Source organism: Bufo gargarizans, chromosome 6 (assembly GCF_014858855.1).
Source record: "Bufo gargarizans isolate SCDJY-AF-19 chromosome 6, ASM1485885v1, whole genome shotgun sequence".
NCBI lineage: Eukaryota > Metazoa > Chordata > Amphibia > Anura > Bufonidae > Bufo > Bufo gargarizans.
Window position 1 is genome coordinate 347,306,985 of NC_058085.1, and position 26,999 is coordinate 347,333,983.

At 45.7% G+C, this 26,999-nt stretch overlaps 1 protein-coding gene across 2 annotated transcripts in view; it reads left to right on the forward strand.

The window, feature by feature from the left end:
* HPS1 (HPS1 biogenesis of lysosomal organelles complex 3 subunit 1) overlaps positions 1-26,999 on the forward strand; it is a 48,214-nt gene that overhangs the window by 20,098 nt on the left and 1,117 nt on the right. For both annotated transcript variants that reach the window (XM_044297145.1, XM_044297146.1), the window contains exons 14-18: positions 4,096-4,227; positions 11,970-12,035; positions 17,990-18,134; positions 20,683-20,796; positions 22,604-22,686. In XM_044297145.1, the coding sequence (XP_044153080.1) occupies positions 4,096-4,227; positions 11,970-12,035; positions 17,990-18,134; positions 20,683-20,796; positions 22,604-22,686 (540 nt within the window). The remainder of the gene's footprint in view (positions 1-4,095; positions 4,228-11,969; positions 12,036-17,989; positions 18,135-20,682; positions 20,797-22,603; positions 22,687-26,999) is intronic.

Below are 26,999 nucleotides of genomic sequence, written 5' to 3' on the forward strand. Positions count from 1 at the left end.
ATATCCTTGGATCCCAGGAGTGAAGTGGTCCGAAGCAAGTGCAAAAGTGGGGTGAATGACTTGCATGGTGAAGGAGGTAGAATAAATGGAGTCCAGACTTGTAATATTGAACACAGCTTTACTTGGCATAAACGGTAATCCAAACAGTTTCCAAATGGTATCTTGGTTATCAGCGGGTATTGGCTTAATCTGGCAGGCAAATACTTCTCTGCAACAATCTCAGCTCAGCTATGCTAGCTGGAGTAAATAGGAAACTCTTCCTCTTCTGCTGGAACTTAGTTTAGCTGTCTGTAGTCTGGCTCTTACTTTAATCCTAGGAACTTCCTGTCCTGGCTTTGGAGTACCTCAAGCTCTAGCTTCAGCTTGGATGAAGGCGATGCAAGCCCAGGAGGGGACAAGCAACCATGTAGACTTTGAGGCAGGGCTTCTGGGCCTAGCAGAGCAAGCAGAGCTCTCCCTAAGGCCTCATGCACACAACCTCTCCCTAACCTCTCTCCTCATGCACAGGACCGTTGTGTGTGTTGCGGTCCGCAAATTGCGGACCCACAAAACACGGATGGCGTCCGTGTGCGTTCTGCAATTTGCTGAACGGCGCAGAAAGCCATTAATATAACTGCCTATTCTTGTCCGCAAAACGGACAAGAATAGGACAGGTTGTATTTTTTTGAGGACAGCAGAACGACTAGGGGCCCAGTCTCCATTGAGACCGCTGAGGCCACTATAGCAACGCACCTGATAGTGGCTGTGTTTGGTATTGCAGCGCAGCCTTACTAACTTGAATTGGACTGAGCAGCGTCTAGGCCAGGGGTGCACAACCTTTTTTGGTCTGAGGGCCGCATTGTCACATCGCTCTATTTAAATGAGCCGCAAAAAAGAGGACGGCGCTCCCCGGTTATTACTACCTCCTGCCAATTACAGGCGCCATGCAATAACCAGTAAGCATTTTCCCTTACTGGTGGGGGAAAGCACTTATTGGTTAATTAGGCTACTTTCACACTGGCCTTTTGGCTTTCCGTTTGTGAGATACGTTCAGGGCTCTCAAACGTGGTCAAAAACGGATCAGTTTTGCCGTAATGCATTCTGAATGGAAAAGGATCCGCTCAGAATGCGTCAGTTTGCCTCCGTTCCGCTTTGGAGGCGGACACCAAAACGCTGCTTGGGAGATCTGATGGAACATTTTGCACTGACAAATCTACCTACCCCTGAGTGCGCACGCGCGGTGTAATCCTGATGTGTGTGGCCGACGGGCGTATAAAGCTGCGCGTGCGCACCCCCTCCTACCCAGCCGTGGCTTATGGCACAGTATGTCCCGGCCGGTTTTGCGCATGCGCATTAAGTGGGCGCTTCTCCCGCAGCGGTGCTATAATTTTGACTTATCGGTGGATCTGCGCAGCGCTGCACACCCCCTCCTCCAGCTGATTCTCGTCACTTCCGGTGCGGCCGCGTCACCGGAAGTGACGAGGGTATAGCATTCTGATAAGGTATAGTATTCTGACAGAACACCGGCAGGCATGGCAGCACCCCCCTGTGTAGCTGACAGCCTGACACCCGGGGCGGAACGCCCCCCCCCCCCCCGCATTATAGACTGCTCCGACTGCAGTGGGAGGGGGACACATAAAATCTGGAGTGACAACCCTAGACAAACGTGAATATACACCAAATTTATCAAACATTGGGGCAAATTGCACCAGTGCAGACGCAAAACAGATTTTAATAAATTCCCATTCTCCTGATAAATCTCCCCCGCGGTGAGGGCAAATATTCCGCCCCGCGCTCTTCAAGGCGCTGCAGTATTTCAGTTTACCTAGCGCAAGCCTTCACGGGCTGCTGCATTAAATTGGCGCCTCTCTTTTTGCAGCAGTCTGTGCTTCCACCTTTTATGTTTCCTCGCAGAGTAAAACGGCTGCCATAAAAGCGCTTTTTTTTTTTTTTTTTTTTTTTTTTTTTAACTCTGTAAAAAATACGATTTTGGATAAAAGTCAGAGATCGGCGAGTGAGGCTGTCAAACGTTTTGTGTGTTTTAAACTACTTTTTATGTTTCCACTTTCCGGTGTCTCTGCTGTTTTTGGTGCTTTTAAATCTCGGGTTATTGGTTTGTTGGTGGATTTATGGCTTTTCTCTTCTGCTTTTCTCCCTGTGACGCTATGAAATATGGCAGAATAAAAGTGTGTTACTTAAAATACATCTCGCTATGCCTGAATGATGGGACCACAATGGAAGAACCGGCCCTTTAAAATCTGCCGCACTATACACCGCTCTGCGGCTATCCTGATGTGCCACTGGATAGTCAGCTGGATTACTTACCATGGCAGTGTCTGCAGCTCGGCTCCACTCCTGTTCTAAACATTTCTAATGTATTTTAGGTTTCATTTATTGACCATTTTCCAGATATTGGTTTGCTGTCAGTGAATGAAAACTCCTCTTTACATTCAGAGGCAGTAATCCTGCGCACAGCTAATAGGTGGATACAATTGTATCCAGAGAAGACAATGCTCTGAATGCTACTGTAATAGCAGCACAGAGCTCTCCGATAGTTTGCTACAATGTATCAGTTTGAAGGCAAAACAGACTCCAACCTGATACATTGTAGCAAACCCGGCAAGATCTGTGCTGTCGATGTGTTTAGCATTGTCTAGAGTGGATACAATTGTATCCACCTCTTAGCTGAGAGCAGGACCGGCCTTGTGCAGGTTTACTGCCTCTGAATGTAAACAAGAGGGTTTATTCACTGACAGCAATCGCATATCTTGCAAATGATGAGAAACTAAAACATAAACTATATTAAAAGTCAATGGGGGACGGATCCGTTTTCTATTGTGTCAGAGAAAACGGATCCGCCCCCATCGACTTGCGTTGTGGGTCATGACGTTTTGTTCCGCATCCCAGGACGGAAAGCAAACCGCAGCATGCTGCTCTCCGGTATGAGAACGGAACAGGATGCATTTTGGAGCGCTCTGTTCTGTTCAGATCAGTTTTGTCCCCATTGACAATGAATGGGGACAAAACTGAAGCGTTTTTCTCCGGTATAGAGACCCTATGATGGATCCTAATACCAGAAAATAGAAACTCTAGTGTGAAAGTAGCCTTAAAGGGGCATTTTAAAACTAATGGATCAATGAGGGTCCTACTGCTTGGACCTCCACTGATTATGAGAAGGGGGGTCACTGTATCCCTCAGGGCCCCCAAAATGAACGGGGTAGCCGGTCGCTCATACGTGCTGCGATTCCATTCATCTTTAGGAGTCTGCTGGAGATAGCGGTGGACAGAGCTCCGCTTTTTCAGGCAGGTCCCATAGAGATGAAAGGGGTGATAGAGCACATGCTCGACCCTTTATGCTGCTCATTTTTAGGGGCCCTACAATGTATGGGACCCCTGCTATGGTGATGTAATAGTTATTCCCTATCCAGTGTATAGGAGATGACTTGAAGTTACCAGAATACCCCATTAAAGGGGTTGTCCAGCATAATTAAAAATTTTATGACAGTCAGTAGTGTGTTTTTAAATAAAAAATAAAAAACTTCACTCAATTTGTAAAATGCCCTTCGTCCCAGTGCCGTAGCTCCCGGTGTTCTCCGGCTAGACCAGATGTGATGGGGACCCATTCTTGGTCATGAGACTTCTGCAGCCACTCAGCGGCCTCAACAGTCACATAAGAACAGACTGAAAGGGACGTGCTCTTCTCGCCCTCGTGACTGCTGAGGACAGCGAGTGGCTGCAGCAGTCTAGTCACTAAGAAAAATGTAAAAAGTCTCAGGGCTCAATGATAAGGCGGTTTCTGGTCGACACTGCAGGAATTCTCAAAATACTGAGGTGTATTCACACACGGCAGCAATTTCTGTGACTGAAGATCCCTTCGTCATCTGAATGGGATTGTTTTGGCGACAAGAGAAATTTATTTCTACTTGTGCTTTTCAGGTGACTTGGACAGTCGCAGGGATTTTGCATTGGGGCTCAGGATGGAGGCTACTGCACAAACCTCCAAAACTGGGGAGCGACCCTCTATTCCCACAAGGCCGCCCCGGGCACTGGCCTCTTGTGCCTAATGTCCTGCTCTGTTCTACCTCTCTACTTGACTTCCTCTCTTTTTCTCCACAGACTCCTTCAAGTGTGCGGAAATCTAAAGCGTCAGCTCTGCTGCATATACCGTCAGCTATTTCTAGCCTCCCCGATAAGGGGAACACATGCCTTGTCTCTAAATATACAGACCCGGGTCAGGACGCGAGTTCAGTAAGTAGTGCACACTACCTGTCATGTAATATCGGTGCTCGTATCCTTCTACTGGATTATTATAAAATGTCCCATAAGACCTTCAGTAGGTGTTCAAGACACATCAACAGGGGGCGAAACCAGTAGCATGAAGTGACATGTGCCCATTATACTGCATCATATCTGTAATGCCCACTGCTGTGCCGCCCCATTGTTTACACTGCTGAGCAGCTGTCTGGTGGGAATGGCCATTTTATGCTACAGCCTTTTGTTGGGAGATCACTGCATTCAGAAAGTCTTCACACCCTTTCACTTTTTTTACATTTTGTTATGTTGAGGTCTTGTGCTAAAATGAAGGGAAAAAAATAAATAAAAAAAAGTTCCCCCCATCATTCTGCATCCAATGATGACAAAGTAAAAGCAGAATATTAAAGTTTTTGAAAATGCATTGAAAATAAAAATTTTTAATTTCACATGGACACAAGTATTCAGACCCTTTGCTATGACATTTAGCTCTGCGGCCTCCCATTTCTCTTCATCATCTCTGAGATGTTTCTACACCTTGATCGGAGTCACCTGTGGTAATTTCAGTGGATTGGACATGATTTGGAAAGACACAGCCCTGTCTATGTAAGGTCTCACAGCTGACAATGCATAGCAGAGCAAAGACCAAACTATGAGGAGGAAAGAACTGCCTGTAGAGCTCAGAGACAGGAGTGTGTAGAGGCACAGATCTGGAGAAGGTACAAAAAATTTCTCCTGCACCTGAAAGCTCCCAAGAGCACAGTGGTCTCCATAATTCTTAAATGCAAGAAGTTTGGAACAACCAGGACTCTTCCTACAGCTGGACGCCCCACTAAGCTGGGCTCCAAAGTTCCTGTGTGCAGATGAAAGAAACTTCCAGAAGGTCAGCCATCACTGCAGCACTCCACCAGTCTGGGCTTTATGGAAGAGCAGCCAGAAAGAAGCCTCTGCTCAGTGACAGGGGTTTGCAAAAAAAGGACTCTTGGACTATGAGGAATAATATTCTCTGGTCTGATGAAACCAAGATTGAAGTTTTTGGCCTCAATGTAAGAGTCTGGAGGAAACCAGGCCCTTCTCATCACCTGCACAATACCATCCCTACAGTAAAGCATGGTGGTGGTTGTTTTTCACTGGATGGGACTAAGCGACTGGTCAGGGTTGAGGGAAAGCTGAATGGAGTAAAGTACAGAGATATTCTTAATGAAAACCTGACCAGAGTGTCCTGGACCTCAGACTGGACTAAGGATTTACCTTTCAACAAGACAATGACCCTAAGTACACAGCCAAGACAACTCTGAATGTGGCTTGGAGACAACACTGTGAATGTCCTTGAGTGGTCCAGCCAGAGCCCTGAACCCAATGGAACATCTTTGGAGAGACCTGAAAATGGCTGTCCACCTATTGTCCCCATCCAACCTGACAGAACTTTAGAGGATCCGGTCTGAATACTTATGTCAAAGCAAGATTTTCATTTTTCCCCCACAAAAAATAACAAAGATTTCAGACATTCTCTTACTTTCTCCTTATTGGGTATTAAGTGAAAGGCTGCAACATAACAAAAAGTGAAAGGGTCTGAAGATTTTTTGAATGCACTGTGCATCCATCAGTAAAACTTTTATTTTATTTTTTCAGAGAAACACTTGTTTGTATCTATCTAATATTAATCAATTAATCAATTAATAAAGCTTTATTGGCAGGTATAAAATTATACATTAGTATTGCCAAAGTATGGGGGAAATAGGGGGTTGAGAAATGGGGACACACCCCGGGTCAGGGTATCGGAGTCCATGGAGTATCGGGCTCCTCTCAGTCTGTGGCAGGCACTGATATATTGTGCTGCTATGTCCACAGTGTTCTCATCCTCTCCCAGCAGGATGGGCAGCTTCTCTTCCTCCTCCATGGAGCTGAAGTCTGGGCAGAGATCAGACAGTCTCCAAAAGTGGATGTCCCTCACTGCTGAGTATTTGGGACAGTATATCAGGAAGTGGGCCTCATCCTCCACCGCCTCCAGGTGGCACTGCTGGCACAGTCTGCTTTCTCTAGGCATGTAGCTCTGACGATGCCGTCCAGATTCGATGCTCAGTCTGTAGCGGGTTAGGATTTTCCAGTCTCTGGGGTTCCCTAGTTTCTCCAGATATGGGGCCAGTTTGTAGTCTCTCTGCAGGCTCTGGTACACTGTCTGCTTCTGGGATGCTCTCGCCTCCTTCCTCCATTCACTGACGTATTCCTCTTGTTTACTGTGTTCCTGATCCTGAGGTGGTGTGGGGTGATTATCTGGTGACATCACATCCATCGGTCACATGACCTTTGTGCAGCTCAGTCCCATTCAAGTGAATGGGATTGAGCTGTAATACCAACACTGGCCACTAAACTGGCTTTACGGCGCTATTCTAGGTATACAGCGAACTCTCTGGAGTGCCACAAGCCCTTCACGTTTTATAGTGGAGGTTCCAGGAGATGGAACCCCACCACTGTGATGTGATCTCAATCACCTACCCTGAGGATGGATTATCAATATTTAAAACCCCTTTACGGTATAAGGGGGCCCACTGTGTTGCTATAGACTAAGGGCCCATGTAAGCCTGCATCCAGCCCTGGCTCTCGAGGTGCATGAGAAATTAGGCTGTGAGCCCCACCGGGCACAGGTCATGATGGTATTAGTGACGGTCTGTGTACAGCGCTGCAGAATATGCTGGCGCTTTGTAAGCCATGGAAGATAAACCTGTACATCCATCTAGGCTGAGCGCACCGTATGGGGATTCCTGATGAGCCATATTTCAGAAGTGAGCAGTTTGATATAGCACATGCCTGCGGCTGAAGCCAAGAACACTAATAATCCGGAGTTTCGACGCGTCTGGGATTTGCGGTGAATGATACGTTCTGTTACTTTGTACAATTTTATTGCTCTTTTTTCAGGTTCTACATTTGTTAAGGTTCTTACCTGACAACCTGTTGTCAGAAAGACAAAGAATGACTACTTGCCGCTGCTCAGGGAGTGAGGTGTTCATCAGTAATAGTGGCAGATACTTCTTAAAGGGGTTTTCCAGGCTAAAGATACAGATGATCTATCCTCAAGATAGGCCATCAATATCTGAGCGTTAGGGGTCTGACTCTCGACACACTGCAGCTTCCTGCATCGGAACGGAGCCAGAACCGCGGGTCCATTCAGAGGGTAGAGGCCGTGACGGGTTATTGCAGCCAGGGGTGCACCACCAGTGAGGCGAGGTGAGGCGATTGCCTCAGGTAGGGGCAAGAGGGGGGCAACCGAAGGGGGGTTATCTGTTTCTGCAGTATAGTATTGGGAAGCGCAGTATGTGGCGCTGTATTACCCTGTATGTAATGTTTTCCCTCCGGTAGGGCTGGAGGGAAGGGGTTAGGTTCAGAAATTGGCATTGGGGGGTTGGGGCGCCGTTTCAGTTTTTCCCTCAGGCAGCAGAAAAGCTAGGCTCCCATAGAAATGAATGGCATCAGGGCTGCAGTAGCCCGGCACGGTCACTACCCTGAACAGAGCGGTACTTCTGCATCCATTCAAGTGCTGGCTCCAGCCCTGAAAGCTGCAGGAAATAGCTGATCGGTGGAGGCGTCAGGTGTCAGCCCCCCCCCCCCCCCCCATTTATCTGATATTGATGGCCCATCCTGAGGATAGGTCATCAATATCTTTAGCCTGGAAAATCATTTTAATGATGCATATACTTCAAATTAGCACATCTAAAACATTTAAAAAAATCACCTACTAATCACTCTCCCCTCCATGATGTGTCGGCGCTGCTCCATCAAACATTGGGGCAGATTTACTATTCATAATGCATTAGAATTCTGGCCAAATATGCCATTTATACCGTGCACCAGACTTAAATGTTTTAGACACTTTTTGTGGCTCATTAGACAAGGGGGCTTGGTTTGGAGGAAAATGGGCCAGCAAAAAAATTTGGCACAAAGTAAGCCAAGCAATAAAGCTTAACCCTGACCACTGACAGTAAATTTACGCGCAGCAGGCACTATGGCCGCCGGGTGTCTGCTGTTTTAATGGACATTTTACCCTTCAGATACTGTGCTTAAATGTGACCACGGTATCTGGCTGCTGTAAAACCCAGAAGCGCGCGCTCCCGGGTATGCTGTGGGGATCGGGGGAACCAGAGAGCGTATACAGCAACCCCTGTCCTCCTGTGTGACAGGAGGCTGCAGCATATTAGTTTCTATGGGCTCCATAGGAACATAGTAAATTTCTCATGGACTCCAATGCTAATGCTCATCTGATGATTGCTTGTTATAGATCCCTATGGGAACTATGAGAAAAATTGTGGAAAAAATGTTTTTTAAAATAAAAAAATATAGAAGAATTAAATTGCCCTGTAAATAAAAATATGTAAGCAATAATAAAAATACACATCGTGGGTTATCGCCGCATGCAAAACCCCTATGCTATTAAAATATAAAAATAATTTTCCCAATTTTCAAAACAGACTATTTGCCATTTTTTGGTTCGCTTCACTTCCCACAAAATTAAATAAAAAGATATCAAAAAATCACAAAACCCCAAAATGATATAATCAAAAAGTACAGATCACTTCGCAAAAAATGAGCCCTCGCATAGCTCCCTACACGTAACTAGTAAAAAAATTAGAGGTGCCAGAATATAGCTATGAAAAGAAAAAATATATATATTTTTATTTTATTTTATTTCAAGTGTTAAAACACAATAAAAACTATAGATATGGAGTATCGCTGTAATTGTACTCACCTGGAGAGTAAAAGTAACAGGTCAGTTTTACCGCAAAGGAAATGGTGTAAAAAAAAATAAATAAAAAAAACTGTGGCAGAATGGTGTGTTTATATATTTTTTCTAATTCCACTCCATTTGGAATATATATTTTTTTTCCCACTTCCCACCACATTTTATGCAACCGTATATGGTGCCATTAGAAAGTGCATCTTGTCCTGCAAAAAAAAATGTAAAAAAAAATAATAATAGTTATGACTTTGGGAGGGCTGGGAGTAAAGAACTAAAACTTCCTGGTCATTAAAGGGTTAACAAAAGTGTCTAACGTGTAGCGGCATGAACCAAATTTATTTTACAGTGTGAACCACAAAAACTTCACTGTTTAAAGGGATTCTGTCACCTCCCCTAAGGCAAAAAACGATTTAAAAGCAGCCATGCAGCACAGCTTACCTGGATTAGGCTGTGCTGTTCTATCTTGAAATCCGTCCAGCAGTTACTTCAAAAAACGAGTTTGATCCATAAGGAAATGCGTCCTGAAGGTGCCCAGAGGGGCGTTTTTTTCTTCTGAGAGAGCCCAGTACCGCCCCTCTTTCAGTGCCCAGCCCGCCTTCCTTGTATTTTCTAACCGCCGCCCCCAGCCTGCCACAGCCTCCCCTCCCTCTCCTCCCCCTCCCTCACGGCGAACGAAGTCTCGCACAGGCGCAGTAACCACTGAGGGCTGCGCCTGTGCGATCATCAGGAGACTGAGGGCGGCAGATTCATCTTCGTCACTGGGCATGCGCCGAGCCCAGTGACGTCCGATGCTCGCTCTTCCCTCAGTCAGTCTTGTAGGAAGCGCAGAGGATTGCCGATCGCTGCTGCACCCTGCGCTTTCTCCAGTCTGCCTGCCACAGTGATGACGGCCAGCGATTTCTTTCCCCACCCTCCCTTCAGGAAAGAAATAAGTATTTGTTGGGGCGAATTAGGTATTATTATATTAAGTAAAGGCAGGCAGACTGGAGAAAGCGCAGGGTGCAGCAGCCGATCGGCAATCCTCTGCGCTTCCTACCAGGCTGACTGAGGGAAAGAGCTAACATCGGACGTCACTGGGCTCGGCGCATGCCCAGTGACGAAGTTGAAGCTGCCGCCCTCAGTCTCCTGATGATCGCACAGGCGCAGCCCTCAGTGGTTACTGCGCCTGTGCGAGACTTCGTTCGCCGTGAGGGAGGGGGAGGAGAGGGAGGGGAGGCTGTGGCAGGCTGGGGGCGGCGGTTAGAAAATACAAGGAAGGCGGGCTGGGCACTGAAAGAGGGGCGGTACTGGGCTCTCTCAGAAGAAAAAAACGCCCCTCTGGGCACCTTCAGGACGCATTTCCTTATGGATCAAACTCGTTTTTTGAAGTAACTGCTGGACGGATTTCAAGATAGAACAGCACAGCCTAATCCAGGTAAGCTGTGCTGCATGGCTGCTTTTAAATCGTTTTTTGCCTTAGGGGAGGTGACAGAATCCCTTTAAACCAAGTTGTAGAAATAAAATACATTTTTGTCACCACTAGGGGGAGCACACTGCATGCTGATTTTATTACTGGGTTTGATGGACAGTTTAAAGGGGTTGGTTCATTTTAGACATTGATGGCATATTGGTAGGATATGCCAACAAAGTCAGGTAGGTGCAGGTCCCACCTCCAGAATGGAGTCTCCAACGTCAAGGAGAGCGCACTGCGCATGCACAGAATGCTCTCCATTCATTGCTATCGGAGTTCCGAAAATATCCGAGCCAGAGCCTGGATCTATCAGACATTTTGAACATATCTTTAAAGTCCTAAGATGGGAATAAGATTATTGAGCTCGCCTATTATTATAAGAATTCGCATCCTATTTAAATTTAATAAAACTGAATTCTTGTTACACCTTTCTGCCCTAGACCACCAGTGTTAACCCTTTCAGTCTCCTAAACCTGTAGGGATATTGGGGGTTAACCACAATACCATCCTGGACCTCCAGAGATATAAGATATTAACCTATAACCACCCTAGCCCACCTTTTGGATATTAATATTAACCCCTTCATCACCCTGGATCCCCAGAGATACTGGATGTTACTTCTCTATACCACCATGATATAAGAATTCGGATCCTATTTAAATTTTAATAAAACTGAATTCTTGTTACACTTTTCTGCCCTAGACCTCCAGTGTTAACCCTTTCAGTATCTTAAACCTGCAGGGATATTGGGGGTTAACCACTATACCATCCTAGACCTCCAAGGCTATAAGATATTAACCTATAATCAGCCTAGCCCACCTTGGATATCAATATTAACCCCTTCATCACCCTGGATCCCCAGAGATACTGGATGTTACTTCTCTATACCACCATGAATATTACAGGAATGCTATCGCTGACCTGTGATCCACCCTATGTAAAAAGTTATATGATGCAGTCATGGTGAATGCAGTGAAGGGGCATTTTGCAGAAATGCACTTAAGAACTTGCATAAACCTACTTATGCCTTAGACACCACAGTTTATACCCTACATGCAGAAAAAATAAATTAAATCCCAGCATGTGCTGTATGGGAACGTCTTCTGCTGGGTGGTGCTGAAGAAAAGGAGTTATTCCCTCCCTCCCCCAATATGAACATATGTAGATGTAGTGTAAAAACCATATATTGCCATATACCAACCACTGTGGCCACCCAGTGGTTGTAATGGGAACTGCAGCCTGTCAAGGATTTTGCTAACCTATTCTAATATTGTGTTAAATGTTTCCTTAACCAAATTTACATTTTCTGTATCAAATCTATATGGCCTGCGCCACTTTTTTTTTTAGATAAATGACCCCCATTGCAATCTCTATAAGTGTAAAGCAATGCAGGACAATGGGGGAATCTGCTGACTGCCTCCTGTGTGAAAAATGGTCAGCGTCAGTATAAGTGAGGAAGCCTGTATGGCTGGAGATAAGATGTGAAGGCTCCCGCCCGACGATAAGATGTCTGGAAGGAAGGTTGATGGGAAGATTGATTTTGTTTTCATTTTCCAGAGAGAAACTGATGGACTGGAAGGAATTTCTGCTGGTGAAGAGCAAGAGAAACATTACCATGGTGACATATCCTTTACACAGGCCTGCAATGTCGTAGTTAAAGAGGCCCTCCGCCTACACGTAAGACCCTCATTTACACAGCGGGGGGGGGGGGGGGGATTTCAGAACCAGATTTCCAGTTTCATGTAAATAAATCTTTTTATAAATGAATTATTTCACAGCTTTCTCTTATACTCTGTGTCAGTTCCTCACCATTTTCTATATACGTGTTTGCTGTCAGTGAATGAGAACACTCTAAGGCTCCATTCAGACATCCGTAGAATGGATCCGCATACGTTCCGCAATTATCCGGAATGGATGCGGACCTATTCATTCTCTATGGGGCCGGAAGAGATGCGGAGAGCACACTATGTCCGTGGCTCTGCAAGAAAATCGAGCATGTCCTATTCTTGTCTGCAATTGCGGACAAGAATAGGCATTTCTATGGGGGTGCCGGCCGGGTGTTTTGCGGATCCGCAATGCACTACGGACGTCTGAATGGAGCCTTGTTCACATTCAGGGACAATAAACCTGCCATAGCTCTTCCTGCTGAGAAGTGGATACAATGGTATCCAGTCTAGGCCATGCTCTCAGGCTGATACATTGTAGCAAACTACCTGAGAGATTTCATTTGTATCCACCTCCCATCTGAGAGCAGGGGAGCTATGTGCAGGTTTACTGCCTTTGAATGTAAACAAGAGTGTTCTCACTCACTGACAGCAAACATACATCTTGCAAATGGTGAGAATAGACGACGACTATTAGAAAGTTGTAGAAATGTTTTATTTATTACACTTTACTAACCTAAAACCAAAAAATCCTGACCTATCTGCTTTAGTTAATAACTGTATTCCCCATGACTTAAAGGGTTTCTACCACTTTGATTTCACATAATTAGGTGTCAGACACTAGCGATCCGCTAGTGTCTGCTCTGCCAAACTATCCTGCTATAATAGCTTTTGGGGCAGCAGTTTCGCTAAAAAAAGAACTTATATTGATATGCTAATGACCCTCTAGGTGCTATGGGGGCGTCATTAGCACCTAGAGGATCGGTCTACCTTCACAAAATGCCGCCGCCCAGCGCGTCCCTCCAGCCCGCCCATCTTCTTCGGAATGCGATCAAGCGGACGACTTCTCGCGCATGCGCCGTGCGCATCTGTATTCGGCGCATGCGCAGCGAATGTCCGACCGCTTTCTGCACAGACCTCTCCACTGCGCCTGTTCCTCGGAGCACTATGACATCATCGGCGCAGGCGCAGTGGAGATGTCTGAGCAGGGAAGCGGTCGGACATTCACATACAGACGCGCACGGCGCATGCGCGAGAATTCATCCGCTTGATCGCATTCCAGAGGAGATGGGCGGGCTGGAGGGACGCGCTGGGCGGCGGCATTTTGTGAAGGTAGACCGATCCTCTAGGTGCTAATGACGCCCCCATAGCACCTAGAGGGTCATTAGCATATTAATATAAGTTCTTTTTTTAGCGAAACGGCTGCCCCAAAAGCAATTATATTAGGATTGTTTGGCAGAGCAGACACTAGCGGATCGCTAGTGTCTGACACCTAATTATGTGAAAACAAAGTGGTAGAAACCCTTTAACAGTTCTGGGGCATCTTTTCTTCTAACTCTCTGTGCCGTTCCTCTGTTATCCCTCCCGGAAATGTATAAATCAGTTGTCAACTGGCCGTTACCATTCTTCTTTCCAGCAGGTATGCCCCTCTACAATCTAGCAATGGTAGCACTGGACAAAGGAAATACTAATAGCCAATTTATTCACACATTTCCAGGTGGAATTACAGAGGAATGGCATAGCGCAGAGTTGGGACTTGTTCACACGACCGTGCCGTTTTTAGCGGTCCGCAAATTGCAAACGGATGCCGCTTGTGTGCCTTCCGCAATTTGCAGAACGGAACAGGAGGCCCATTATAGAAATGCCTATTCTTGTCCGTAAAACGGACAAGAATAGGACAGGACTCATAATTTTTGCGGGGCGACGGGACAGAGCAACGGATGCGGACAACACACTGAGTGCTGTCCGCATCTTTTGCGGACCCATTGAAATGAAAGGTTCCGTATAAGTTTGTGTGAACGAGCCCTTAGGCTACATGCACACAACCGTATGTGTTTGGCGGTCCGCAAAAAAAAACGGATGACATCCGTATGCCATCCCTTTTTCTTGCGGATCCAACATCTAACAATGCCTAAAACGGACAAGAATAGGACATGTTATATTTTCTTGCGGGGCTACGGAACGAACATACTGATGCGGACCCATTGAAATGAATGGGTCCGCATCATATCCGCAGAAAAAAAAAAAAACTGACACGGAAACAAACAACGTTCGTGTGCATGTAGCCTTAATAAAATATACGCTCCAGAATTATTACTTTAGGAGGACACAAGTATATCTATACTAAAAGAGACAGGTCAGGAGGAGAGCTGAGGGGTTCTCTTTAGGGCCCATGTTCCCTTGCTGGTTCAGAATCTGTACAGTGGGAGCAGCGCTGCACAACGGACGGAGCTTTGTAGTTCCAGTGTCGACTTCCAGCTCCAGAACAACTGGGTGTCGGACCCTGCCCATCTAATATTGATTTCGTCTTCTGATGATGAGCCGTTAATATTTAAATCCCGGACAATCCCTATGTATAGTAAAACATACCTGGTAGCTCATATACTTGCATTTCATGTGTACACCACTAGATGGCGGTGTTCTCATTCGCACCGGATTCCGCTGGCATAGCACCTGCCCACAATTATCACTCCCGTGTTTCTTTCTATGTAAAAAAAATGCGTATTATGTGAATCCTGCTCATCAAAGCGGCTTTAAAGTATAACAATACAAAAAATTGTTAAAGAATATAAACAGAAGAGACGGTTTTATTCTTATCCATCACCGCCATGGTCTTTATACTACACACAATGCATGTATAACAAGCACAAACATAAAAAGCACGCAGCATATAATATGAAGTGCAGCAGAAGAGCGTATAGTGGATACATAGGGAGAGCGGGTACTTCTCTTAGGAGCCTATTTGGTTTTATAGCTTGTTTTCTTTTTTCCTTCCATAATACAGGAAAGTTTGTAATAAATACCCATCAGATGATAGTGGTGTCTTCCTCCAAAAACCATCTAGTAATATAGTCGATACAGGACAGGCAGATGTATGTGCTATGTCTCCCTTCCCCTCTCTGTTTTCCCCCTTTCTCTCACTCTTCTTCATTGAGAATGCATGCTGGGAGAGGGGAGAGGGAGGAGGAGCTCCCTATTGCAAAAAATGAAACAACGGGCGGGTACTCTCCTCACCGATCCCCTGCTGCTCCCATCCTGACATAACCCAGGTCCCTGGTCCACTCCTCAGTCCTGTTTCAATACACTGGAAATCGCTGGCCGCAGTGGAGACCCACCTTAGCCAGTAATTGGCTGAGCGGATATTTACAAGACCGGAGAAGGAAGTAGAGACCAATGGAGACCGGGTAGGGTCAGAACGGGAGAACCACGAGATTGGTCAGATCATTTTTTTTTTTTAACCCAGTCTGATTGGACATTGAAAACTCTCTCACTTTTATGAATTGTATGCAATTACAGTCCTGATCCAAAGTTTAAGACCACTTGAAAAATGGAAAAAAATTATATTTTACATTGTTGGATCTTAACAAGGTTCCAAGTAGAGCTTCAACATGCAACAAGAAGGAATGGGAGTGAGAAATAACATTTTTTGAGCATTCAATTAATTGAAAATAACGATTAAACTGAAACAGGCTTTTTTTCAGCTGATCCAAATTTTAGGACCACATGCCTTTAAAAGGCCAAATCTGTGCAAAGATGTGGATTCATTGTCATTCTCTGTCAGGTAGTCACACGTTGTGATGGCAAAGGCAAAAAAAACCTCCCTTTTTCAACGTGGTCGGGTTGTTGAACTGCATAAGCAGGGTCTCTCACAGCGCGCCATTGCTGCTGAGGTCGGACGCAGTAAGACAGTCATTTGGAATTTCTTAAATGATCCTGAGGGTTATGGAACAAAAAAGTCAAGTGGAAGACCCAAAACAATTTCATCAGCACTGAGCCGGAGGATCCAATTGGCTGTCTGTCAAGACACTGGACGATCCTCGGCCCAAAATAAGCCACTTACTGGTGCTGACTGCAGCCCCATAACCATCAGACGGCATCTGAGACTGAAGGGCTTCAAAAACAAAAAACGTCTTCAAAGACCTCGTTTCCTTCAACGCCACAGAGCTGGACTTTGCAAGAGAGCACCAAACATGGGACATTCAAAGGTGGAAGAAAGTTTTATTCTCTGATGAGAAAAAATGTAACCTTGATGGTCCTGATGGTTTCCAACGTTACTGGCATGACAAGCAGATCCCACCTGAGATGTTTTCTACGCGCCACAGTGGAGGGGGTGCCACAATGGTCTGGGGGGCTTTTTCCTTCAGTGGAACAATGGAGCTTCAGGAAGTGCAGGGGCATCAAACGTCCGCTGGCTATGTCCAGATGTTGCAGAGAGCATTCCTCATGACTGAGGGCCCTCGTCTGTGTGGTAACGACTGGGTTTTTTAACAGGACAACGCAACAGTACACAATGCCCGCAGGACAAGGGACTTCTTCCAGGAGAATAACATCACTCTTTTGGCCCATCCTGCGTGTTCCCCTGATCTAAATCCAATTGAGAACCTTTGGGGATGGATGGCAAGGGAAGTTTACAAAAATGGACAACAGTTCCAGACAGTAGATGGCCTTCGTGCGGCCATCTTCACCACTTGGAGAAATGTTCCCACTCACCTCATGGAAACGCTTGCATCAAGCATGCTGAAACAATAACGGCAGAGCTACACATTACTGAGTTCATGTTTGGAAGTTGGATTTCTGTTTTGGGGGGGTTTAGTTTCTTTTTTGGGTGTGGTCCTAAACTTTTGATCAGCTGAAAAACAGCCTGTTTCAGTTTATTTGTTGTTTTCATTAAATTGAATGCTCAAAAAATGTTTTGTCTCCCTCCCATTTCTTCTTGTTGCATGTTGAAGCTCTACTTGGAACCTTGTTAAGATCCAGCCATGCTAAATAGGATTTTTTGCCATTTTTCAAGTGGTCTTAAACTTTTGATCAGGACTGTATATAAAAAAGATTGCTCCCAAAGGTGTGCAGAGACTTTAAATTTACATATGTGAGGGTTAGGAACTACTCAAAATTATCAGGTTTATCTTTTATTGACCTGTGTGATCTCTGCAGCAAGTTTGTAAATAACTCTGTGTCCAGACACTAAATCTGACAGCTCTCTCTGCCCCTCTCCCAGCATGACTCCACTGAATGGTTGATCATGTAATGTAATACATGGAAGGACTGGGTTCACTGTAAAAATAATCTGTTATTGAGTGACTCTGCTGATAGAGTAGGTTCCTGAGCAGTTGACCCATCTCTGTGACTGCCATATCCCTCATAGGAGTTTTCGATTGGTCTTCATTAAAAATTTTCAGCTGTTTTTGAGTTACACAGGTTAAAAAAAATCAGTCTAATTGCAGAGTATCACTTCATATTCCTGTCAGCTGACGGCTCATGTGAAGTGTTCTCTGATCTCCTGACTTCATAAACACTCATTATAGCCAAGCTCTTATGAGACCGATGATGATATGACTTAATAAGTGTGTAAGAGGTCAGGAGATAAGGTTTCACATAAGCTGTCAGCTGATTTTTAACCCCTGTATCTCAAAAACGGCTGAAAATTATTAATAAAGCCCAATTGAAAAAAACTATTTTTAGCCTAAAATGAGTGAAATGCAAACATTTAAAAAAAAAATTGGCCTGAATGTGTCCCTTAGCTATAAAGATGCAACCACTTAAGTAGAAACTATTACTCAGCCGTTGCCCCTGTATCATTTATCAATGTTTCGGCTGGTTAATACCTCAGTACTTCTACTGCAGTTTATTGAAGCAATCCTATACACAGGGAAAGCCAAAAATGACAATTTTTCCCTTAACCTTTCTATTCACTTACTTGGAAGAATTTCCTGGCTTGGTGCATTTTATTTATGTGGATCGCACAGTAGGACAAATGGTGGCTCCTTCCATAACCATTGAAGATAAATCCACTACGGAGCTCGGAAACAGCGTATTGGCGAATTTCATAAAAAACAAGGTATTTTCAGTGCGGGCGTTCAGCGTGGCTAATGTGCTGCGAGAGCAGCGTTAACAGATGAGCCGGCAGATCTTCAAAGAAAACTCTTTGACATAGAGTCACAGAACAGTTTTCAATAGCCAAGGTGGGTGGATATGTGTCCTGGGGGTCCGGCAGAATTTGTAATGCACAAGATCTGTGAAGAAAGATCGATGCAGAGCAAGCTATAGAACTACAAATCCCAGTATGCAACCTCTAGGTCTCCAGCAGTTTCAAAACTACTACTCCCAGCATGGCCCTAATGGTTTTGCAACAGCTGGAGAGCCACAGGTTGCAGAATGGTTGCTAATGGGATAATCGTTACAAGCAGGTGTTTGAACACAACGTACACAAATTAATTAGTAATTTGTAAAAAATAAAATAAAAATCACAATAAAAACCAATTCCGTTCCAGGTCTTTGGAGATGAAACTCTTGGAGAATTCTCTTGTTTGATAATTAGCATCACAAAGAATACACCTGTATGTTGGTGTTCTGCTTGTGGGAATATTCCATCATTCATCCTGATTGTGGTAAAGAGCATTTGTCCCTAAGACACCGGTTGACCTGTTACTTGTGCGCTTGGCAGCTGAAGGCATCTGTGTTGGTCCCATGTTCACATGTGCCCGCATTGCTGAGAAAACTAAATGTTTTATTATATGCAAATGAGCCTCTAGGAGCAACAGGGGCGTTGCCATTACACCTAGAGGCTCTGATGTCTCTGCAACTGCCACACCCCCTGCACTTTGATTGACAGGACCAGGTGTGATGACATTTTCACTGCCTGAGATTCTAGGAGTAATGGCAACGCCAATATTTCGGCACATACTATTGATACATTGTTGGTCAAGCTGATATACAGTGTTATGCCTAGTGAAAGACCTTAAGGGGGTGCTGCATGACTTGCTGCTGATCCCTGTGTCACGCCCCCTCAGACCCTGTATTTGAAGTACAGTCGTGGCCAAAAGTTTAGAGAATTACATAAATATTGGAAATTGGAAAAGTTGCTGCTCAAGTTTTTATAATAGCAATTTGCATATCCTCTAAAATGTTATGAAGAGTGATCAGATGAATTGCATAGTCCTTCTTTGCCATGAAAATTAACTAAATCCGAAAAAAACTTTCCACTGCATTTCATTGCTGTCATTAAAAGACCTGCTGAGATCATTTCAGTAATCATCTTGTTAACTCAGGTGAGAATGTTGACGAGCACAAGGCTGGAGATCATTATGTCAGGCTGATTGGGGTAAAATGGCAGACTTGACCTGTAAAAAGGAGGGTGATGCTTGAAATCCTTGTTCTTCCATTGTTAACCATGGTGACCTGCAAAGAAACGCGTGCAGCCATCATTGCGTTGCATAAAAATGGCTTCACAGGCAAGGATATTGTGGCTACTTAGATTGCACCTCAATCAACAATTTATAGGATCATCAAGAACTTCAAGGAAAGAGGTTCAATTCTTGTTAAGAAGGCTTCAGGGCGTCCAAGAAAGTCCAGCAAGCGCCAGGATCGTCTCCTAAAGAGGATTCAGCTGCAGGATCGGAGTGCCACCAGTGCAGAGCTTGCTCAGGAATGGCAGCAGGCAGGTGTGAGCGCATCTGCACGCACAGTGAGGCGAAGACTTTTGGAAGATGGCCTGGTGTCAAGAAGGGCAGCAAAGAAGCCACTTCTCTCCAAAAAAAACACCAGGGACAGATTGCTCTTCTGCAGAAAATATGGTGAATGGACTGCTGAGGACTGGGGCAAAGTCATATTCTCCGATGAAGCTTCTTTCCGATTGTTTGGGGCATCAGGAAAAAGGCTTGTCTGGAGAAGAAAAGGTGAGCGCTACCATCAGTCCTGTGTCATGCCAACAGTAAAGCATCCTGAGACCATTCATGTGTGGGGTTGCTTCTCATCCAAAGGAGTGGGCCCCAAAACACAGCCATGAATAAAGAATGGCACCAAAACACCCTCCAACAGCAACTTAATCCAACAACAGTTTGGTGAAGAACAATGCATTTTCCAGCACGATGGAGCACCGTGCCATAAGGCAAAAGTGATAACTAAGTGGCTCGGAGACCAAAACGTTGACATTTTGGGTCCATGGCCTGGAAACTCCCCAGATCTTAATCCCATTGAGAACTTGTGGTCAATCCTCAAGAGGCGGGTGGACAAACAAAAACCCACTAATTCTGACAAACTGCAAGAAGTGATTATGAAAGAATGGGTTGCTATCAGTCAGGAATTTGCCCAGAAGTTGATTTAGAGCATGCGCAGTGGAATTGCAGAGGTCCTGAAAAGAAGGGCCAACACTGCAAATACTGACTCTTTGCATAAATGTCATGTAATTGTCGATAAAAGCCTTTGAAACGTATGAAGTGCGTGTAATTATATTTCACTACATCACAGAAACAACGGAAACAAAGATCTAAAAGCAGTTTAGCAGCAAACTTTGTGAAAACTAATATTTGTGTCACTCTCAAAACTTTTGGCCACGACTATAGTTCCTCACGGTGACTGACGACTCCTTGCTTTGTGTGTCTTCCTAGGTTTGGTTCCTGATCGGGATGTCTCGCCGCTATCTTCAGAAGGGCTACACCACACTCACGTTTCGAGATGGCGATTATTATTGTTGCTATTTCCTGTGGTTTGAGAACGAAGCCGTGAGCGTTTTTCATATATTTTATCACTTCGGCGACTTCCTCTTTGCAGAATGAGTCATAAAATGTTTTTTACAGTGTTAACTTTTTGGTTAAGCAGTACTGAAAAATCCTGCTACTAAATAATTTGCCATGTAGAAATGTCATTTCTACCAAAAACCGTGATTGATCAGGTTAGCGATGTCTGACTGCTATTATTTTGAACACAACTGTACATGTGCGCATGGCAGCTGAAGGCATCTGTGTTGGTCCCTAGGAGTCAGGGCCCTGCTCGCAAGAGCTTACAATCTATAAGGAATTGGGGGTGACACATAAGGTAGTTGATTGTGATAAGTAGGATTCAAGTCACTATTGAACTGACAGGAGTGGTGCCGGCCGATCTGCTTCGGGTTTGGGACTACTAGAATATAGAGTTCAGGCCAGAGGAGTTGGTGGGGGGAGGTTTAGTCGGGGAAAAGTCAGTTTAGGTAGCTTGATAAGCCTGCCTGACGATGTGTTTTTAAGGCATGTTTAAAAGTGGAGAAGTTGTGAATTGACCTAATATTCCGGGGAAGAGTATTCCAGAGAGTAGGTGCAGCTCGAGAAAAGTCTTGAAGACTGGAGTGAGAGGTACAAATTATGGAGGCTATTAATCTTGGGTCACTAACAGAACGGAGAGCACGAGTAGGGTGGTAGATGGAGATGAGGGAGGAGATGTATGGAGGTGCAGCACTGTGGAGAGCACGAGTAGGGTGGTAGATGGAGATGTATGGAGGTGCAGCACTGTGGAGAGCACGAGTAGGGTGGTAGATGGAGATGTATGGAGGTGCAGCACTGTGGAGAGCACGAGTAGGGTGGTAGATGGAGATGAGGGAGGAGATGTATGGAGGTGCAGCACTGTGGAGAGCACGAGTAGGGTGGTAGATGGAGATGAGGGAGGAGATGTATGGAGGTGCAGCACTGTGGAGAGCACGAGTAGGGTGATAGATGGAGATGAGGGAGGAGATGTATGGAGGTGCAGCACTGTGGAGAGCACGAGTAGGGTGGTAGATGGAGATGAGGGAGGAGATGTATGGAGGTGCAGCACTGTGGAGAGCACGAGTAGGGTGGTAGATGGAGATGAGGGAGGAGATGTATGGAGGTGCAGCACTGTGGAGAGCACGAGTAGGGTGGTAGATGGAGATGAGGGAGGAGATGTATGGAGGTGCAGCACTGTGGAGAGCATGAGTAGGGTGGTAGATGGAGATGAGGGAGGAGATGTATGGAGGTGCAGCACTGTGGAGAGCACGAGTAGGGTGGTAGATGGAGATGAGGGAGGAGATGTATGGAGGTGCAGCACTGTGCAGAGCTTTGTGGGTGATGGTGAGAAGTTTGAACTGTATTCTGTGGTGGATGGGCATCCAGTAAAGTGACTGGCACAGACTAGTAGCATCAGTGTAGCGGTTGGATGGATAGATGAGCCTGGCTGCAGCATTTAGGACAGACTTAAGGGGGGAGAGTTTAGTAAGAGGGAGACCGATATATGCAAATGAGCCTCTAGGAGCAATGGAGTCGTTGCCGTTACACCTAGAGGTTCTGCTCTCTCTGCAACTGCCGAGCCCTCTCCACAAAAGTGTAAACTCCATCACGCCTGGTCATGTCAATCAAAGTGCAGGGCGTGGTAGTTGCAGAGAGAGCAGAGCCTCTAGGTGTAACGGCAGCACCCCCGTTGCAACTACAGGTGGAGAGCAAAGGGTCCACGTACTGTTCTTGCACAGGGGCCTCAGGTGTCTGTCCCTTAATGTGAGTCTATACTGTATATATCTCACATGTATTTGTGGTCTTATAACAGGGGGATAAACTGGAAGCCATTGATGTACCGGTGCTTGGAGACGACTCTGCTCCAATAGGAATGCTAGCAGGAGAATATTATAGGTAATGGTATGATTTTATTTTATTTTTTTCTGAATAAAATTAAAGGGGTTGTTTAAATTTGTCTAATTTTACATTAATAAAGCTTAACCCCTTAAAGAGCCTCTGTCAGCATGATCAATCCCATTAAACCAGGCATATTGCCTAGTAGGGTTGATCATGCTGATTAAAACAACATATTTCTTTCTTTTATAGCTATTGTTATTTGTACTTTTATCAGTATGCAGATGAGCCATTTGGAGCACCAAGGGGCTGGCTGCAGGGCTTCGAGCACCACTACAGCTACCCTCTTAGTGCTCACAATGAACCCCCCTCCCCCTTGACAGTGCTAGACATCATGTCTAGCTTTGTATTCATGACAAGCAGAGCAGATTCAAATGGCGCAGGCGCCGACCACATCATTCTACCTGGAAGCCTCCACTTCTGGGTGGAATGACATGGTCGGTGCCAAGCAAGTCAAGTCTTTGCACAACAGCGCAGGCGTAAAAGACAGCGCTAGGCGTTCTAAACCTGCTCCATACACCAGGCCCATAGGGGTTAAAGGGATTGTGCTTATATTTCAGCTTATACCCTATCCATAGCATAGTGCAGTGTTTCCCAACCAGTGTGCCTCCAGCTGTTGCAAAACTACAACTCCCAGCATGCCCATGCAGACAAAGGCTGTCCGGGCATGCTGGGAGTTGTAGTTTTGCAACAGCTGGAGGCACACTGGTTGGGAAACACTGGCATAGTGGATACGTGCCTGATACATCTGATTCTGACTGCTGCGATCTCCACTGATCATGAGAATGGGGGGCCCGTGTCCCTGTTTGAATGGAGCTGGTGGTCAAGCATGTGCACTGTCGCTCCATTGAAAGTCTATGGGACTGACAAATATAGGCGAGTGGGCAGAAGGACACATGCGCTGCCGCATTCGTACAGACCCCCATTCTCACGACTGATAGGGGTCCCAGCGGTTAGACTCCATGATCAGACATTTATAAGTCTAAATCTTGGCACAACCCCTTGACTCATAGTATAATGAAAAGTTCTGCAACTTTCTTATATACATTGTGATCTAATCCCTCACTTTTCCAAGATCCCTGCTTGCTTTCAATAAATAGGAACATTCTTTTTTCCATCCAAAGACTGAAAACCTGTCCTGAGCTAATACTCCTCACAGCTGAGAGTTTGCTTCAATTGTATCCAGTCAGTACAATGACCTCTGATACATTTCCCTGCACTCACGCATTGTTGGGCCCAGTTCTCACATCGGTGATTATGAGCAAAAACGAGTAGTGCAGCCTATACAGCAAGCAGGGGTCGTGGCCAGAATGTGAAATGCAAAGTATATGAGAAATTGAGTCCACAAGCTTAGACCACCACCCAATTCCTGTATGAATAGACCTGTCCCCTCCCCTGACATGTCAGCTTTAGTAACTTCTTGCATCCCCCATGTAATAACAATTCTGGGGCATCTATTCTCATGCCTCTATGTTGTGCCATTCCTCTATTATTCCTGCTAGAAGTTTACAAATAAATTTCCAGCAGTCTGCAGTAAAGGTACTGCTGGGTGTTACCAGTAGTGGGTGTGTCTGACTCTGTCCAATCAGTGCTGCTGGTGTCAGACTGGGCAGGGAGACCCCCCTGACTGGTATCACCCTTCTGTACCTTTACTGCCAGCTGCTGCTAATTCATTCATACATTTCTAGTAGAAATAACAGAGCAAAGGCACAGCATAGAGTCATAAGAGTAGATTCTCCAGAATTGTTATTACGTTGTAACTGACTGACACTGGCCATACATATTACATAGCTGTCTTCTGAACGCTCATTCGGTGACCGCTATGTCTCCCGACCCCCCCATACGTATGAAAACTTGGCTAAGCATGTATGTCTCTTGAATGGGGAGAGCGGAGAAAGTAGCTGCCAAATACCCCTGGACCAAACTGCGTGATCGTTGTCTCCTCTAACATTTGTGGTCAGGGGAGAGTTGGGAGGCCCCGACACGTTATATGGTCAGCCCGCCCTGCTGAAATCATTGGGTGGTTCGGCCAACCTTTGTCTAGTGTGTATGTCTAGCTTAAAGGAGTATTCCGACTGTTACAAGATAGAGGATAACTATTAGATTGGTGGGGGTCCTACTGCTGGGGACCCCTATAGAGCCCCCTGAAATGAATGGAGCACCAGGTCGGGCGTGTGCACTGCCATTCCATTCATCTCTATGGGAGGTCCAGAAATTGCTAAGTGTTCTACGCGACTATCTCCAAAATTCCCATAGAGATAAACGGATCAGCAGTGTGCATGCTCGCCCCACCAATCTAATAGTTACCCCTTATCCTGTGGATAATCTGTAACAACTGGAATACCCCTTTAAAGTGGCTAGCGAGTCTTTGCTCAGCAGGTTGCAGTAGAGATCCAGTGCAGTGCGGATCCTGTGCCACTGGATCCAGAGTCCTTCGGACCTCAGGTGACCCCCCTGACTTGTGTCTACGATGATTTTGGGATTTCTTCCACTTTAAGGCCTATAGATGTCTTATTATTCACCTGTCGTGTCTCCACCGCTGTGTATTAAGGAGTGTAGATTGTCTTTGTGAAGTGCTCCGCTGAGATCTCACATTATCGCCTCTCTACCCAGCAATTGGTTTAAATGTTAATTAGATGCAAAGAGCTTTTCGTTATCTCGCTTCACTTACTAAAGGGAGAACATCCCGGTATTCCCACGTATACACGAGACCATCTAGAATAAGAGGCGCGCGTTCAATTAACGGCATTTTCTCTGATAAGGGGTGTTGAACGTTTTCTACATGGTATCTGGCTGCTATCTAATGTGTATGGGGGCCTAAGGATTGGGCTGACAATTTTCCAAGGTCTTCATGACATATAAAGCGGGTAACCCACTTAGGCATATGCATGTTATTAGGGAGTCCAATCTAGGAGCCGGCAGCGGTTCTCCACCAGCTAGTGAGATCTGGCCATCCATGTTTTTATTTGAATGGCCGCATATCTAATACTACTTTTTTCCTGTAGTGGCCGCTGCAGGAGAAGTGAGCAGCTGACCACAAATTGTCTGTGGCCCCGCAAGCCAGATCCAAGGAGATCAGCCTATTGCAATAGTGGCCTTAAAGGGGTTAATCCATGACTAATGTAAAAAATGAAAATCATCATATAGTACATGAAAAACTCTTTCTAACACAGCTAGAACCATCCCTGTACCTCACATGGATCCAGAGATCTCCACATTCATTGCTCTGCTAGATTTCTATCAAGCTGACAGCTCAAGGGGAGTGTCTATTCTGCTGCAGCTCAGGGGGCGTGTCTCAGCTCTCCCTATCACAGCTCAGGGGGCGTGTCTCAGCTCTCCCTATCACAGCTCAGGGGGCGTGTCTCAGCTCTCGCTATCATCACAGCTCAGGGGGCGTGTCTCAGCTCTCGCTATCATCACAGCTCAGGGGGCGTGTCTCAGCTCTCGCTATCATCACAGCTCAGGGGGCGTGTCTCAGCTCTCCCTATCATCACAGCTCAGGGGGCGTGTCTCAGCTCTCCCTATCATCACAGCTCAGGGGGCGTGTCTCAGCTCTCCCTATCATCACAGCTCAGGGGGCGTGTCTCAGCTCTCCCTATCATCACAGCTCAGGGGGCGTGTCTCAGCTCTCCCTATCACAGCTCAGGGGGCAGTTGAAGGATGAAACTGAGCATGTGCGGCCTTCTCAGTGAGCAGGACAAAGAAGTAAGGAAAGGAACAAACTGCAGGTGGCACTATACAGGTACATTTTATTGAATAATATTTTTTGTGCGAAAACCCCTTTAAAGGGAATGTCCGTGAAGAGTCCTCTCTTTTAAGGGCAGTTTCCAGTAAAACAGTAGATTATATCTATATAGAATAATAATTCTTGTTGTTATTCATAATAATCATCGATTTATCCCACAAACAAAATATCCTACATTTGTAAAACCAGCAGCTGGTTGTGCATTTTTTTTGTAATTGCAGGTATTTAGTATAGCTACTGAGATATTCAATAAAATGTATCTGTATAGCGCCACCTGCTGTTCTTTCCTTATGTCTACGTCCACCTCAGAAACTGTACCAGTGACAGGCAGAGAGCTCCAGCTGAAGGCACCCCCACCCCCGCCCAGGGTATGATGGGGAGAGTGCTGCAGTAGAAAGGACATGGCCCCTGAGCTGTGATACGGTGAGAGCTATAGCAAAAAGGGCACACCTCCTGGGCTGTGATGCAAAGAGAGCTGCAGCAGAAAGGGCACACCTGAGCTGTGATGGTGAGAGAGCTGCAGCTGAAGGAACACACCCCTTGAGCTGTGATGAGGAGAGAGTTGTGG